The sequence below is a fragment of the Penaeus chinensis genome, chromosome 11 (genome assembly GCF_019202785.1).
Source record: "Penaeus chinensis breed Huanghai No. 1 chromosome 11, ASM1920278v2, whole genome shotgun sequence".
NCBI lineage: Eukaryota > Metazoa > Arthropoda > Malacostraca > Decapoda > Penaeidae > Penaeus > Penaeus chinensis.
In genome coordinates, this window is record NC_061829.1 from 23674061 (window position 1) to 23691560 (window position 17500).

Genomic DNA, 17500 nt, shown 5'->3' on the forward strand with positions numbered 1-17500 from the left:
CAGACTGATTGCAGTTGTCTCTGTACCAAACATAGGTACAGTGAAATGGTCAACGAATATTCAAGAGTTTTCTAGGAATAGATTGTTTTGACAGCTTTCACTATTTCACAATAAACCTCCATAGAGCACTGACAGTATATAGTCTATACCATACTGGAGCCAATACAGCAAACACAAGTCTTCATAGTACAATAACCAGCTCCAAACTGCCACAAATAATTGTACTTTGAGAAATTCCTAATAAGCAGCATGAAGTCTTTCTTGTTTATGACTGGCTTCTTCATTCAAAGGTAGATCTCATTAGTTATCATTTGTGGATTTTTTTTTTTTATAAATAAATTGATTCATTCATTTATTTATAAAGGAGAAGAGGGTCACTTTTCCAAACTTACTTAGTTTTAGCAAGAGCCCTTTGAGTGGCTCATGCTAAGGCCATCCTGGGGGCCCCCATCTCCTCTCAGCTATTAGAAACTGAACTTGATGAAGGATAGAATTTGATTCGGCCTTTGTTCTTTCACTACCACTGGTCAGTGGTTTGTCTGAATTCAATCAGTAGTCTAATTTTCCCCTAAACACTTCCACAGTGCTCTGGATTGTGTCTAATGCTTTTTGGGACAATATTAAGCAGTATTGGCCTATTAACTAAGAAACGTTGGTCACATTTTTCTTAATTGGAAAGTTTAAGCAGTTATCCCAGAAGGATAACATATTCTTCCTTGTCTTGGGGAGTGTCTTACTTTGATTCCCACTTCTACTTCTCCTGGATTTGGTGCCAAGTTTTCAATTATCTTCTATGCATGTATAATGAGGTACCTTTCTCTCTGTCTTTGTAAAGAGAAAGGCTTGAGTTGTTATCGTCTTTCCCAATATCTAAGACAAACAAGTGTACATCAGGCAAAACAATTATGTATCAGTGAAGGATGAAAGTTAAAGGATCTAGTGCAATTATTATATTTTGATAATAATTACCTTTATTTTCAATTTGCACTAGAAATGTTACTAATGAAGAGTGTCTTAAATTCCACATCTTGTTTATTTTCAAAGCCTCTGTCATATAGTAAAACTATAGGGAGTTTATTTGAGTTATCAAGGATAAGACTAATGCAATAGTTGCAAAGCATACAGAGCAAGATTAAGTATAAAAAAGTATGTATAAATATTAAAAGCCAAATGCTGCAGCTTTAAAACTTGTGTTAAAGCTGTGGTATACCCCATGATGCTGTGCTAACACAGTGTAGCTCTATCCAGTGCTTACACATATACTGTATAGTTGGAAGGTGTGAGTTCTAGCAAGAGCTCTGAAATTAGTTATGCTGGGATCATCCTTGAGGACCATCTGTTTCTTTTCAATTGTTAGGAACAGTACTTGATCAAGGATAGAATTTGATTTAGCTGTTGCTCTTTGAGTAAACTGAGTGGTTTGTCTGGTAGTGAACCTCCATAGTCCTGTTTCCCACAGTTGTGGCTTTTTACATAATGTGCTGTCCAGTATTACTAGTCAGCAGAATTATATGAGGAGTCAGAAACTAGTGTTTTTTTTTACTGCAACTTTTTTGTTATTTATATATTTAGTGGTTTCCCCCTTCCTAACACTATGCTATTGTTTAACAGAATTACCCCCTGGTCTATCATTGTATTTTACTATCTATATGTCTAGATGCTTATGAATAACTCTAAATACATATTTTATTATTTTATATGATAAAATATGTTTTATGTAAATGTTTATGGAATTTACCTCATTTTCAATTATACTTGAGAGTTAGCCAGCTGTGATAACCAGCAAATGTTTAATAGCTAATGCATTTATTTGGCTAAACAGCTTTGGGCTACTGATCAAGAAAATTTTGATTCTGCATATTCCTTTACATGAATATTTGAGCACCTACCCAAATATGATAGCATGTTCTTGCTTTCTGGGGAATTACCTTAATTCTCCATCTTCTGACTTGCTTGGATTTGTTACCAAGTTTTCAATGCTTTTTATTCTTCCCCAGTAATTAATGCCTGTCATGTTCTCAAATTTTTTGTTAAGACCTCTTTGGACCTGTTCTAGCGATGTTATATTTTTTGTGAGACTAGGATTCCATACTTTATATTAATACCCTAACTTTGATGCACTTTGATCTCTCCTCCTTTGATAGAATATAATCAAGGTCTTGGATTTCTAGTTAGAATATACCTTATGATTTCAAAGGAAGCATTTGAATACAGAACACACTAACAAGAATATTTTCTTTACAGGAACACCTGGTGTGGGCAAGTCAACATTAGCACAGCAACTAGCTGAGAGATCAGGGCTGGAATGGATAAATGTTGGAGACCTTGCAAAGAACAACAACTTTTTTGATGGCTATGATGAAGAAAGAGGTTGCCCCATCCTGAATGAAGATAAGGTAGTTATATCATCTTTGGAGTTTCTTGTATTGATCTTCGTTTTGGTAATTTATCTTTTTATGTTTATGAAGTCTTTCTGAAAGAGTTGATAGATATTCATAGATTGTGTATAAAAAAAAAAAAATAATCCTTACTATCTCTGACTTAATAACATGATTCGATGATGAAAGCATTTGGATAAAGTTCTGTGAGCTCAACCTGATACCATTAACTTGTGTCTGTCTTCAGACTGCAATCACTCCCATGCCATAATTGCATAGGGAACAACGATATGATGATTGCGGGCATGATCTTAGTGGAAGTTTCTGCCCATGGGTACCCAAACATTCTCAGTTGGATTGAGATCTAGAGATTTGGGTGGATGTAACACAGCGTGATCTTGGGGTGCTGCCAGCAGAACAAAAGGGGTCTGCATCCCTTGCACTAGTTATGGATTGTTTAGAAAAAAAATGAAAATGAATAAATACTAAGAAAATGACAAACTGTAAGGGGATGTGGATTATCAAATGTTTTTCATTAGCTCATGATATTCATGCATTTTAATGCAAGCTTCCTATTTGTATTCCATATAGCACATTGACTTATAGTTTTGAATGACATTTACTTGATCTTCCTCCTTTGTGCATCTAGGGTGCCCTTTTCTGGCTTTGTCTCTGGTGGATCCAGTTGCTTGTGTTGCTGGATTCAGAGACACAGTTGGCTTTGAAATACCCCATCTTGATAATCTGGCTCTTGATAGACCCTCAGAGTAAAGCATACAATTGCTGATATTGCCATGATACAAGACTCTAGCCATATAAACTCTGAAACACTATATGAATGCATGAACTTGCACCTGTTCTGAGCTTTGATAACAACAAGTACCAACTTTCCAAATCAACCCCTAGCAATCGTTTCAGTTTCATCTACTCCTGAGTAAAGATACGTTTTTTAGTGAGTGTACATATTTCTTATTGAGAGTTATATTCTATTTATTACCTTTATAAGCTGATAAAGGATATCAGTTAACTTTAATCATAAAAGCTAAAATATACAAGACCAAATGTTTTGTAACTGGTATGAATTAGATTTAATTAGTAATTTAGACAAGATAATCAAAATATGTTATTGCTTCTGTGTAAAGATGTTTAGGTTGAACCTGCTGGGGACATGTAATGTTCTCTGTGGCATTGTTTTGTGAAATGTGCTTGACATGGATGGCTCCACAAGTGCTCAGCCACCAAGGAGTCAATTAGTAAACATACTTGACCTCACCTAAATCTTTTTCTTAAGCTTAACAACGTTTGTATTATTGTTATATATAATAACATGAACAGCACTAATAACAACTTGAAATAAAAAATAATATTAATGAAAATTGAGGAAAAGGGTAAATTGGTCAGATAAGTAGTATTAGTAATTGACTTGTTGGCTGTGGAACCATCAAAGTGTAAACAAAATTTATAAACTAAACTCATACTAGGCTGTGCCTGACAGTATTGTGTTAACATTTAAAACATGAAAGAGGGCTTTTGAAATGCCTTATGTAAAGTTGTTGATCACATATATAATATAATTTTTAATAATATATACTGAACAATTGGTTTATGTTATGAAACAATTACATTACATATTCTCAGTAAGTGTAAGAATGTATGCTTTAAAATATAATATTGATTACTTTCCTCACTTATCATGTAGTAAACAGATGAAAAAGTATTAATATGCCTTTCATACAATATTATACCTGGATGCCTCTATTAGTCAGATTAATAATCATTTTTGTTGCAGGTTCTAGATGAGATGGAAGATATGATGGAAGAGGGAGGAAAAATTGTTGACTACCATGGCAGTGAATTCTTCCCTGAAAGATTCTTCGATATTGTCTTTGTGCTTAGAACTGACAACACACTGCTGTATGACAGACTTGCGGCCAGGTACTGTACTTGTAATGCTGTTCACATTGCCTAAATTGTTTGGGAAAACTAAAGACAACCAACAGGAAGTACTTAGTATTTAACACAGATATATGCACTGTCCATTATAGCTTTGTTTTATTTGTATTGTTTACTTGTAGATGGTATCACATGTGCCTAGAAATCGGGGGGTCAGTTATTAAGCTTGTGGAATCTCAAGGTTTTATTGCCATTATAGTTAGTATCACTATTAGTCGTCGTCGTCGTCGTCGTCGTCGTCGTCGTCGTCGTCGTCGTCCTCCTCCTCCTCCTCCTCCTCATCATCATCATCATCATCATCATCATCATCATCATCATCATCATCATCATCATCATCATCATCATCATCATCATCATCATCATCATCATCATCATCATAATCATAATAATCTTCGATAATCATCATAATCTTCGATAATCATCATCATAAATAATCATCATCATCATAAATAATCATCATCATCATAAATAATCATCATCATCAATAATCATCATCATCTTCAATAATCATCAACTTCAATCATCATCATCATCCTCAGTCATCATCTTTAATCATCATCATCCTCAGTCATCATCTTCAATCATCATCATCATCCTCAGTCATCATCTTCAATCATCTTCAGTTATCATCAATCATAATTGCCATCACCGTTGTTATTATTATGACAGTATTAACCCCAATGGTCTGGATGATGTGGCCATCATGTCATGAAGAACTTTGGCTTTAGGGGCGGGTGACATGAACCTGCTCGTATGGGAAAATTTGGCTGAGGGCCAAGGGATGGAAACTTGCTGTCATGAGAATTTCATCTAAAAGCTGGGATTACGGGAATGTTTCGGCATGAGTGCATGGAGCTCATGGAGGGGGATAAGTCTCAACGGCCATTTAAGAAGGGGCCTTTGCAGTATTTCCATCTCTAAGTGAGTTTGGACTGTACCATCCTTGAACCACGACTGTAAGAGTGCCAGAGAGTGCCAGCTCCAGTGAGGACACTATTTCCATTCTTAGGATCCTATTCCTGAGGTGATACAGAGTTTGGGCAAGGAAAACAGTCTATTACCATAGCTAATTAAATGGCAAATATAGACACTGGAAAATGGTAAAAAATCTAAAACCACTTCTGCAGAAAAAGAGAAAATAACATAGCAAAGGAGAGGCATAGAGTCTTATCACCACAAATGAATGATTTTGTGTGTTTGGTCTACATACTGCACCCCCATCAGAGTGGCCATTCAAGTTAGCATAGTGCCCATATTTTTAGCCATGTGATGGCAGTGAAGCATCTGGATCCAATGGGTTAATAATAATAACAACTTTTTCTTTTCTGTAAATCCAAGGATAAAACTAAATATCTATATCTAAATAAAATAAATAAAACAAAACCACAGTGGTTATTGCATAAACATGTGCACTCCAGTCATCAGCAGGATAAGGAAAGTTGATTAAGTTGTAATTAAAAAATTGGGCAGACTGTATTATTATTACAGATAATACCGTCCCCAATCCCTTGCCCGTTGTTGTCGTGGGGGGGCTTAGGAGGCGGAGACTGGGACCCAATGCTGGGGAACTCCCCAAACTTGGGACTCAGCCCTCGACTCAACAAATTTTGCATGGTCTTTTTTTTTCCCCTCCTACTTTTTCGTTTCTGTCCCTTCACCAACCCCTTCTACTATCCACTTCCTAAGGTGTGAGAGCCGTGCTGAAAGGATGAAAGGCTGACTTTGTGCCAGTCCTGAACGGCCTGAGGGAACCATGGGCACGGTATTCCCCTGCTTTAGTTGTCTAGCCCTTACCCGTCAAGGGACCCTGAGGGGTGGACCGTTTCTCTCCCCAACATACACCAGGCTTATCTTGGCCAACAATTTTATACCATTATTAGATAGCACATTTATTTTGCTTTTAACCATTAACCATTAACCATACCATTATTAGAGGTAATGAGGCTTGCCTCTTCATCAAATAGCTCCATCAATTCAAACTCGCCCGATTCCCTGACCCCAGGCTCTCCTTTGACCACGGCTCTGAACACTACACTAATACCCCCTCCTCAATGGCGACTAGTACAGTATCCACCCTAATCAACACCCCGGGAGACATTTCTACTCCCAACATGCTCAACTTAAATAACTATACCCCCACAACCTTCTTCATCAACTACCCCATCCTCCCTTATTACTACCTTACAACCTTATTGTCCACCTCCCCATAACACTACCTCCCTCAACACTACTCCCTCTTCCACATGCCCCTGTCCTTCTACTACCCCCATCTCTACAAAATTCTTAAATAATCTATTTAGCCCAGCCAAATTGGACCAATTTTTCGTGATCCCTGCCACAGCTTCTCACACTTTCTGCTTTGACAACCTGTTTTCATTCCTCAAATGCATATACATCCTTCACTTGATCTAACCCCCTATACATTACCTTACCCATCCTTAACCCATTTACTCGTCAATTCCTTTGCCCAGCTTTGACAACTAATCACTAACTCAACCACCCTTCACTACCATTTACTATAGTGCTACATGACCTTAGATGTCTAGCACATTTATGTTGCTTTTAACCATTAACCATTAACCATTACAGATAATATAACGATTTTATAAAAAAAAATATTAACACACTGCTGTCTTTACTTGTGATAACTTTCTGTTTAAACATAATAGAAATTTATAGTAAATTCATGTTTGAATACTTTATAGTTGTATTCCAAGTTTGAATAGGTCCTGTATTCCTAAATAAAAGTTATATTTTGAATATGACTGTGAACTTAATTTCTTGCTTTACAGATTAAACTATTTTTTTCTGATTTCCATTTCTTTTACAGAGGATACCATGGAAAGAAATTGGAAGAAAATATTGAATGTGAGATAATGGCAGTTCTTTTGGATGAAGCAAAAGATAGTTATGCAGAACAACTGGTCCATGAATTGTTTTCAAACACTCCAGAAGACATGGAAAGTAATTTAGAAAAAATTGTAGTGTGGATTGAAGCTTGGAAGAGGGCAAATGGGGTTTGAAAAAAGTAAAATAAAATAGATTTGTTAGGTACTTTATAGTTTTATTAATTCTTTCATAATATACAATTCTATATTCATACTATGAACAAACTACATTTTAAGACAATTTTCAACACTGTAGTACACATTTCCACAAAAAACATTAGTGGGATTTGATGATGTACAAGGGTCATAAATACATGATAACCTACACAATGAAAATGTACTTCAGAACAATGTATCACTTATGTAATGGAGAGCCTTAAAGAAAATATCTGTTCTGAAATGACCCAATAATAAATTACAATGTGAATGCCTATTAATGTATATGAAAGAATTTATTTACAAAAACCCTTTTTGATATTCTTTAAATTATAATTTTACAGACCTCGCCCTACTGTACAGAAATAACAGTTTTTCCCCTAGCATGACCATTGATGACATGAGCATAGGCATCTGGTGCAGCCTCAAATGGGAATACTTTATCAATTACTGGTCGAATCTGTAATATAAAATGATTGGTGTTAGAAGAGTTTAGTTGTAAACTTAAAGAGTTAACTTAAAAAAAAAAAAAAAAAAAAAAAAAAAGCATCCTCTTCAACTAGATTCTGTATAAGTGTGTATAAAGTAATTAGGGGAAAAAGGAAGGATATGGTCAGAAAATTCTCTGTAATTGTAAATAAAATGATAGGAAATTCAATCTTTTGAATATGAAGATGTTTCTAACACAAATGTCAAAGTATTATGTCTTTGTTCATAGAAAGAGAGATTAAGTTTAACAGATAAATTGGAACTGGATTTCTTTGTTGTAACAAACAAAATAACTGGAATAAGCACAATCTTTTTATACTTTACTTTACTGTATGTAATATTATGCTATCTATGTAACAGACATAGGGCTTGTTGAAGAATAATTCTTCTACAAACTGTATATTTACCTTGCTCTTTGACATCATATTAGAGATCTCCTTTAAAGCAAATGGATTTGGCATGTAGAAAGCCCATTTGTAAGCTCTTCCTTCTGACAATGATGTTACATTTTGACATGCTACTTGTTTCAGGCTCTGGAAAAATAGAAACTAAGCAGTACATATAGAGACATATTAAGCTATGTTAGGTATATGGAGATATATAATCTATGATATTAGTCTGAAATTGTTGTAAAAATAATGAAAACATAAAGACTCACTTTTCATTATAGTTTATGTACATATAAAGCAATTGAAATGAATTGAAATGAAACTGTAAACAATGCAAATTATACATACAAAGATAAGCCCATTACAATAAGAGCTGGACAAAATCTATGGTTTACTAAAATTATGATGAGTGTACACAAACCTTGATGAACCCAGGCAATATTCCCAACTCATCTGTATTTCGCAGAAGTGGTGGTGACAATGTAATATAAGATGATCCCATCCATGGCCGCAGTGCTTTAAGGTAATCTAGATCATCAGGACCAGCTGCATTAATCACAACATCAAACCTTGAGAAAAATCTTTATATTAAAATAAAGTTCAGCATAACTACATTGATTTTATTGTAAGATGATTTATAAGAGTTCCCATTCATGTTTTACTTTATATCAAAATTAATTTCTACCCTTGATCAGCAATAAGCAAATCCTTTGTTTCTGGGTTTCTGTAGTCTAGCACTTCCACTGCACCCAGACTGGTTACCAAATCTGAGGCATCTTCACTACAAACAGCAACAACCTGTAAAAGCACGTATTTATGTACTCCAATACAATATTTAATAAAAATATTCAGTCCAGTATTCAAGAATTCCTTCATCTTACTATACCTATCCTATAACAAATTATATATGACCTAACCTGAGCTCCCCAAACAGACAGCATTTGGCACATAAATGACCCCACTCCTCCAGATGCTCCAAGGAGTAAAACTCGTGTTCTTGGTGCTGTATATTCCGTTATCAATCCAGACACAACCACAGCGCTCCAAGCAGTAAGACCTGCATATGGGATGGAGGCTGCTTCTTCTGAAGTGATGTTAGCTGGCCTACTGCAAACCTTGAGGCATTACATGAAATGGGTAATTAAGAAAACTGAATTAATGACATTTTTAAAATATATTAATTATGTATACAATCCATGAACAATAAACACAGTTGTGGTTTTCCTGAAACTTAATTTTTCATTGTATTTCAAACTCCTTTGTGTCTTACATTTGATGCTGCAGCAACTACAAATTCTGCATGTGACCCTTGGCGTTGTGGACTAACCACGCCCCAAACTTGATCTCCAACAGCAACATTCTTAACGGCTTTACCAAGGGCAACGACCTCACCAGAAAAATCTCTTCCAACTGTCATAAGATACAGATAATGCAAAAAACTAAATAATGGAGGAGGAGGAGGAGGAGGAGGAGAGAGAAGGAGGAGGAGAGAGAAGGAGGAGGAGGAGGAGAGAGAAGGAGGAGAGAGAAGGAGGAGGAGAGTGAAGGAGGAGAAGGAGAAGGAGAAGGAGAAGGAGAAGGAGAAGGAGAAGAAGGAGAAGGAGAAGGAGAAGAAGAAGGAGGAGGAGGAGAAGGAAAAGGAGAAGAAGGAGGAGGAGGAGAAGGAGAAGGAGAAGGAGAAGGAGAAGGAGAAGGAGAAGGAGAAGGAGAAGGAGAAGGAGAAGGAGAAGGAGAAGAGAGAAGGAGAAGGCGAAGGAGAAGGAGAAGGAGAGGGCAAGGAGAAGGAGAAGAGAGGAGAAGGAGAAGGAGAAGTGAGAAGGAGAAGGAGAAGGAGAAGGAGAAGCGAGAAGGAGAAGGAAGAAGGAGAAGGAGGAAGAGAAGGAGAAGAAGGAGAAGGAGGAAAGAGAAGGAGGAAAGAGAAGGAGAAGAGAGGAGAAGGAGAAGGAGGAAGGAGAAGGAGAAGAGAGGAGAAGGAGAAGGAGAGGAGAAGGAGAAGAAGGAGAAGGAGAGAAGGAGAAGGAGAAGAGAAGGAGGAGAAGAGGAGAAAGAGAAGAGAAGGAGAAGGAGAAGGGAAGGAGAAGAGAAGGAGATGGAGAAGGAGAAGGAGCAGGAGAAGGAGAAGGAGAAGGAGAAGGAGAAGGAGAATGAGAAGGAGAAGGAAAGGAGAAGGAGAAGGAGGAAAGAGAAGGAGAAGAGAAAGAGAAGGAGAAAGAGAAGGAGAAAGAGAAGGAGAAAGAGAAGGAGAAAGAGAAGGAGAAGGAGAAGGAGAAGGAGAAGGAAGGAGAAGGAGAAAGAGAAGGAGAAGGAGAATGAGATGGAGAAAGAGAAGGAGAAAGAAGAAGGAGCAGGAGAAGGAGAAGGGGAAAGAGAAGCGAGAAAGAGAAGGAGAAAGCGAAGGAGAAAGCGAAAGAGAAAAGACGAAAGAGACGGAGAAGGAGAAGGAGAAGGGAAGGAGAAGAGATGAGAAGAGAAAGAGAAGGGAAGAGGGGCGGAGGAGGAGGAGAAGAGAAGGAAGGAGCGGAGAAGGAGAAGGAGAAGGAGAAGGGACGGAGAAGGAGAAGGGAAGGAGAAAGAGAAGGGAAAGAGCAGGAGAAGGAGAGGAGCACGAGAAGGAGAAGGAGAAGGAGAAGGGAGGAAAGAGAAGGAGAAGGAGCAAGAGAAGGAGGAGAAGGAGAAGGAGAAGGAGAAGGAGAAGGAGAAGGAGAAGGAGGAGAAGGAAGGAGAAAGAGAAAGAGAAGGAAAAGGAGATCAGCTGGATCCGCCGGAGAACATGATCAGGTGGATGTGCCATGGACACTACACCTAGCATATAGGCTTGGTGTGTCATGGCAAGAAAAAATGTCACCCAATACAAACGGGTTAGAAACTCCCACTATACTGAAATATCTATTTGTTAAGAAGAAAGAAAAAAAAAGTTACTTGAAAGACCAGTTAGTACCTGTATCAACTGCTGTAAAGAAAAATGTTCATTCTCAATATTACTATATGAAATATTGCTGAGAAAGTACAATAAGAATTCAATGAAATATTTTCATCATACTGCTGCATATACCATACATAATAATAATCAAATAAATAAATTGATAAAATTTCAATGAAAATAAAATACTAACCTGTTAAGGGAAATTCAATCTGATTAATGTCAAATATGCCTTGCTCTGCTCTGCCTAGGGTTCGCATTATATTCAAGACTTTCCCACCATAGCCATCTGCAAGTACAGGTCATATATCAGTAAAATTCGATTGACCTGCTGATAAAATGCTGAATTTTCAATCTTTATTCTTATAACATGCTAGGACGGCAGAAACACATGTGATTTTATATTATTAACTGTATAAACAAGTATTATGTCACCAAGGAGTCAAGTACTAGATCTACATATTTCACTTGTTTACCCTTTTCCTTAATTTTTGAAGATCCCTTTTTACTTATTGCAATATTTTTTTCAGTAACATTCTTTAATCATAATGTCAATAATTACAATAACAACAGTGATAATAAAAGCATTAGAAAAAACAAAAACTGATGGAAAGAGCAAGTTGGGTGAGGACACATGGGTCTACTTGGTGGCTAAACATGTATGAAGCCATCCATGTCCAAACCAAATTAACAGAACAAGACTATAGTAGACAGTATATTTACCCAACAACAATGGGTTAAATGTACCTTTTAATTTTCACTTACTAATCACAGCTGTATCAATCGGATTTACAGATGCAGCTTGAACTTTCACAAGTACATCCCAAGGTCGTAGTATTGGAGGGACTCGCACTACATTTAATGAAAGTCCATCCACTCCATCATACCCATTTGACTGCCATGCCTTCATACGATATCCTACAGCAGCAGGAGCTTCCTGCTGCTGTACATGGAAAAATACAGAAATATTAATTCAGAGAGAAGTTCTTGTGTTCTTCCAAATTACATTCAACAATCTGTAACCTTTCATAAAGTGTGAGATGGGAGCAGATGCATGAGATTGACAAGAGTATTAAAATATCTAATCGAAAAAGCGTTTTATATAAATTGTTTTATGATAGCTAAAAACCTAAAATAAAACAGAACACCAAAGTTGTAAAATTGATAACAAAATTAGAAATCTTCAAAAACAACTATAAAGGAAAGCCTTTAGACAAATAAATACTGTCAGTTTGAAAATGCAAGATAAACATATTTCTGGAAAACAAAAATAAAATAATACTTGTTAACATACCATTGTTTGAGCACTGTCTCTCCTGCATGATGCACTAAAAAATCTTGTCCACAATGCTTGTTTGTTAAAGTGATTTGTGATAACACTTCGGAGCAGAGAACAGTTTGCCATAATTCAAGTTAGAAGAGAGAACTTCTCATAATATCTTCAAGTTTTCTTAAATCTGACAAAAAAGAAAACATTAATATTAATAAGTATATTCCCTACATCCATGATGATTATACATATGCAACATGGTAATCTTTGAAAATAAAAGATTAACTAAATCCTTTGCAACCTTCAGGACATATAATAGTGCTTATTCCAAGAGGGCTTGCTGATATCAACCTTAGGTAATCTCTATCTGTATTTGTGATAACCAAATAGACTCCTCACCTCAGCCGAGCTGTGACATCACTCACATGGTGCGTCACTCAGACTCAGGCTTTATCTTACCAGTCGGATGTGTTAGCTATTTTGAATTATTTCAGGCAGGGGGGGGGCAGTTTTCTATAGTGTGGGTTATGGGAGGCAACAATGACAAGCATACATAAGTATCACATTATACAATACAGCTATTTCCCGGAGATACTTCATGCCCTTTCCATCTACTAGGCCTTGTATCATCATTAAAGTCATTGGTATATATTTACATAACCATGGATTTTCAGATGTGGACTTGCTTTAGAAAACGACCTGGTCTACTCTATTCTTATCCATCACTTCAGTCATAATACAATTTTGTTTAGTCTCAACTACCTGAAACATCAAACGCTCACCTCACATATAATAGACAAAATCCATAAAGTCCAAGCCTTATCTTCGAAATATTCAGATTTACAATACAGGTTTTTGAAAAACAAACTTGATAATAATATGATTTATTACATGAGTGAAAATTAATATAACAATTAATTTACCTAACTCAATGGAAACAGCATGAAGACACTTGCATAGCTGTATTATTATTTCAATATCAGTGATGAGACAACACATTCTAAACAAATATATACAAAACGGAGACCACTTAAAAGCCTAAAATGTATAATCCGTGTACATATCCAGAACAGAAACGCAGATAAACAAAGACAAAACTCATAATAAATTTACGTAACAGGTTCACCTCTACCGCTTCGTCTTCTGTTTTGTTTACATCACAGCGTTCGTGTAAGATTGCATGCGCATTCACTGGATAAAACTCGATTGTGAATGACCAACAATTAATCATTAAAAAAATAGTAAATAACAAGCTTTAACAATAACAGGTATTACAGCACTTGTTTAGATCAGAGAATAATACAGGAATATGTAGTGGTCGAGAATCATACCCCTAATGAAGAAAAAGTCTGAAAGGGAACTAATATCTTCTCAGTGCAAGGTATATATTTTACCGACTTCGATTACATCTTTATCAGAAAATTATTTCTGCCGAATATATGCTCGAAATCAGTCAAATAAATATCTTGCACTGTGAAGATATCTATTATTATTCATAGCTTTATTAACCTTGGTCGCATTGAAGTCGGTTCATCTCTTAATGCTTATTAAATTCTTCATAATCATTAATACAATGTATTTATTTTAGTTCTTAATAGTGGCAACAATGAAACAATGTTATCTTTATCTGACTGGATATTACCACTTAAAGGGAAAATTCTGTAATATTCTCATACAGAAAAAGGAACTAGTCTCGTCCTCGTTGTATGATACACATTAGAATGTGTGTGCGGTGGAACCCTGCCATAGCATCCTCCTCTCGATACGTGTCCTGTCATTCGAAGCCAACAGACGGTCCGTCACTCACTCCTTATCGCTTTTGGGAATCTCCCGTTTCACCTAAAGCATTTCTTTTTCTCATGGACTTTGGAATCGAAGCAAGTATATGATATGTTTATTACGAAAGTGAATTGCTATTTTTAAAAATATATTACACTCTTCTCGTTTACTGCTATCTAAAACATTGCCCGTTAAATGCACACTAAATATAGAGAGGGGAGGAACCGAGACCCAACCTTAACACTCTTTGAAATTCTGGCTCCCCACCGGCACCATTCGCTCTATGAGGGCGCTGGTTGGGGAATCCGACACTTTTTCTCCGTTCTTCCGGGTATGGTTGAGCTTGGTTAGGGTTTGGAATCCTTATCCTTACATAAATTTCATGTCCATTTATTCCGAATTTTAGGAAGTGAAAGAGAGAGAGTGGGAGAGAAGAAAAATGAGAAGGAGAAGAAGGAGAGGGAGAGGTAGAGAGAGGGGAGAGGGAGAGACGGAGGAAAGGGAGAGACAAGGGAGAGGGAGAGGGAGAAGGAGGGAGGGAGGGAGGGAGGGAGGGAGGGAGGTAGAGAGAGAGAGAGAGAGAGAGAGAGAGAGAGAGAGAGAGAGAGAGAGAGAGAGAGAGAGAGAGAGAGAGAGAGAGAGAGAGAGAGAGAGAGAGAGAGAGAGAGAGAGAGTGAGTGAGAAAGAGAGAGAGAGAGAGAGAGAGAGAGAGAGAGAGAGAGAGAGAGAGAGAGAGAGAGAGAGAGAGAGAGAGAGAGAGAGAGAGAGAGAGAGAAATTGGGAGTAAGTGATGAAGGGAATCTTTACACCTCATTGTTTTAAGAAGCAATTAACCTGATAACTTGACCGTAACCGTTTGCTGAAGCAGAAATAAATCCATAAGCTACAATATACACATATAATAGTTTTTATATTATCTAGTTTCCCAGAAAAAGTCGAACCTATACCTAAGCAGTCTTCAACAGATCCAAACAAATATTTACATGATGTTTCGTTTTCATTAGTCTCCTCCTCTTACTTTGTACACCTTTACGTGTCTTGGTTCAATGGGAAGCATTTATGCCATGTCTAAAAGGCCCGTTAAGTTCAGCTAATCAAACTTTACAGCACCCATAAACATACCAATCGAACACAATTTTTGTTACCTTTTCCTAAGCTTTCAAAAAATAATGTCTCACCAAAAGTATATTAACTACGGCATCGACCGCTCAGCAAGATGGAAGGGTTTTCTGAACATATGGTACATAGCTGGAGGTAATAGGCGCCCAAGAAGAACAGGCGCTATGTAGAAAAGTAGGGTTAAATATGATGCTAGTATAGGGCAAGCCTTAGGGACCCATAGCAGTGAGTTGGGACAGGGGACGGAGAGTGAACGAATTTGTTTTTGAGAATGTTTATAGAGAATGTAAAAAAAATATTGATATCAATGTATTGGTCATATGGAGCATAGCAAGGGGATGAGCACATGTTGGCGGCACATAAGATTAACGGAAATTAATTGACTGCGTATGTGTGCTACATAATGAAAACAAGATAGTAAAGAGTATCATGTGGTAATAAATGTCTAAAAAATATTTGAATCTATTATTCATGATCAATGATTGAAAATAATACATGGTGTTAAGGAATGCGTCATTCAGTTAACAAATACCTCGCATTTCGCGTGTTAACAGGTGGATCTTCAGGAATTCCAGTTGGATGTGTATAATTTTCATTATCAAAATATTTAGACAGAAACAGATTGTACATTCTCGCTTATTAACCAGTCGACCCAATGTATGATTTCCGGAGAATAATTTGCAAGAAAACTAATCACTTTGAGACAACCGTGGCCTTGAAAAACACTAGGTTTCCAGAAAGTAGAACAGTGTCATCCACACCACAGCTCAGTGGACGAACCGTTGTCCAGTAACCAAGCGTACCTGTGAAATTTAATAGTCATCCTAAACAGTGGATGTCCCGGTCTACTGGTACAAGAGTTTGAACAGATTTATGCTAACCACAAGTGTAATTAGAATCACAACAGCGCGTTAACGTTATATAACAATACATTTATGTGTTCCAATAAACAGTAACCTCCTAACCTCCTGTAGACGACCCTGACCCCTTGAAGCCATGTCTTAGTGACGTCACGTGAGGCGTTGGTCGTGGGTTCATATAAATACAGATGAGGCCTCTCGCTGCCTCACTCCACGGCTGACCCAGGTAACGGCACCTTGGAACCCGGGGTGAGTACAGTTATATGCCCGAATTTCTTAAGTTTGCATTTGCATATCCTTTTAAGCGAAGGGTTCTTTTGTTTGTTAGAAAAGTGAACTGACGTTGGGTGGTGTTCAGTGTGCAAGTGATATCCTGATATAGTGTTTCGGCAATAACATGGTTACTATATCTGAACATGAGTAACAGACAAGATGACCATTGCTAAGAGAAATTCCATGTAATAAGTAGCCCTATATATGGCTCCAGTGAAAGCCCAGCACATATACCTAACCACACTACCCGGTCCTTCCTTAGATGACCCGCTTGGCGAATGTGTTGGCGGTCTTGGTAGCGGCGGTGGCTGCGGTGGCCGGCCGGGGGGACCGCGCCGCGCAGTCCCTCGGTGCTGCCTCTCCGCCCGCGCCCTCGGTGCCCAGATTGTAAGCTCAAAGGAACCACACTTTTGTTGATAACATTTGAGTAACATATGAAAAATAACCTGGGTATGTGTTGATGTTTATATCAAGGATATATTTTATATTGTGGTTATCAGGAACATTAATTAGATATGTAGTTATTTATTTATAGATTTCGCACTATACATATAACACAATTAAGTGTAATTTCTTTTACTTGCTGCGTGGGCCAGTTGTTCTGGTGGGTTCAGCGTCCGGAAGGCGGTCCTTTCCGGGTCTCAGCCACCTACTCGTCTCAGGTTCCAGGTAGGTGGAACTCCAGCCGATGTCTAGATTACATCTTATGATACAAAAGTTTTCACAAAAGTGGGATATATATACCTCCAAAAAAGATTTTTAAAATTTAACATTCCAAGCTCTTAGTGTATATTTCGGTAATTTTAGGACTTGAGATCACGATTTAATATCTTCACAGGACATCTTGACCAATCTGGGCGGATGGTCTTCCTCCGAGAGTGACTTCGAGGCCCCGTGCACAGGGGTCTACTTCTTCACCTTCCACGCCGTCTCGCCAGAAAAGAATGATTTCACGTAAGTGTTCTGCATAGCACGGGTGTATTTATCACGTGTCGACCGTTATTTGTTTATAGTATTGAAGCAAAC

At 37.4% G+C, this 17500-nt stretch overlaps 3 protein-coding genes across 5 annotated transcripts in view; 2 read left to right on the plus strand and 1 right to left on the minus strand.

Annotated features, from left to right (window-relative positions):
* LOC125030544 (adenylate kinase isoenzyme 6-like) overlaps window positions 1-7385 on the plus strand; it is an 8809-nt gene extending 1424 nt beyond the window's left edge. The window contains exons 2-4 of the mRNA XM_047620640.1: window positions 2245-2396; window positions 4168-4313; window positions 7162-7385. Of these exons, the coding sequence (XP_047476596.1) occupies window positions 2245-2396; window positions 4168-4313; window positions 7162-7354 (491 nt within the window). The 3' untranslated portion in view covers window positions 7355-7385. The remainder of the gene's footprint in view (window positions 1-2244; window positions 2397-4167; window positions 4314-7161) is intronic.
* Window positions 7379-13629, minus strand: LOC125030543 (reticulon-4-interacting protein 1 homolog, mitochondrial-like). Of its 3 annotated transcripts, none has more exons than XM_047620638.1 (10): window positions 13570-13629; window positions 12468-12630; window positions 11939-12116; window positions 11367-11462; window positions 9524-9663; window positions 9171-9368; window positions 8939-9051; window positions 8675-8822; window positions 8272-8397; window positions 7379-7835 (listed from the first exon to the last, which is right to left on the minus strand). In XM_047620638.1, exons 2-10 carry the CDS (start codon window positions 12576-12578, stop codon window positions 7728-7730), a joined length of 1218 nt encoding a protein of 405 aa, XP_047476594.1. In that variant the 5' UTR covers window positions 12579-12630; window positions 13570-13629; the 3' UTR covers window positions 7379-7727. The 3 variants fall into 3 exon arrangements, with proteins under 3 accessions (XP_047476594.1, XP_047476593.1, XP_047476595.1); XM_047620637.1 differs by having other exon boundaries at window positions 13557-13595; XM_047620639.1 differs by having other exon boundaries at window positions 13562-13589.
* Window positions 13630-16357: 2728 nt separating this feature from the next.
* The window catches only part of LOC125030842 (complement C1q-like protein 4), a 2412-nt gene continuing 1269 nt past the window's right edge, over window positions 16358-17500 (plus strand). Inside the window, exons 1-4 of the mRNA XM_047621154.1 lie at window positions 16358-16450; window positions 16737-16861; window positions 17071-17143; window positions 17313-17428. Coding sequence (XP_047477110.1) covers window positions 16737-16861; window positions 17071-17143; window positions 17313-17428 — 314 coding nt within the window. The 5' untranslated portion in view covers window positions 16358-16450. The remainder of the gene's footprint in view (window positions 16451-16736; window positions 16862-17070; window positions 17144-17312; window positions 17429-17500) is intronic.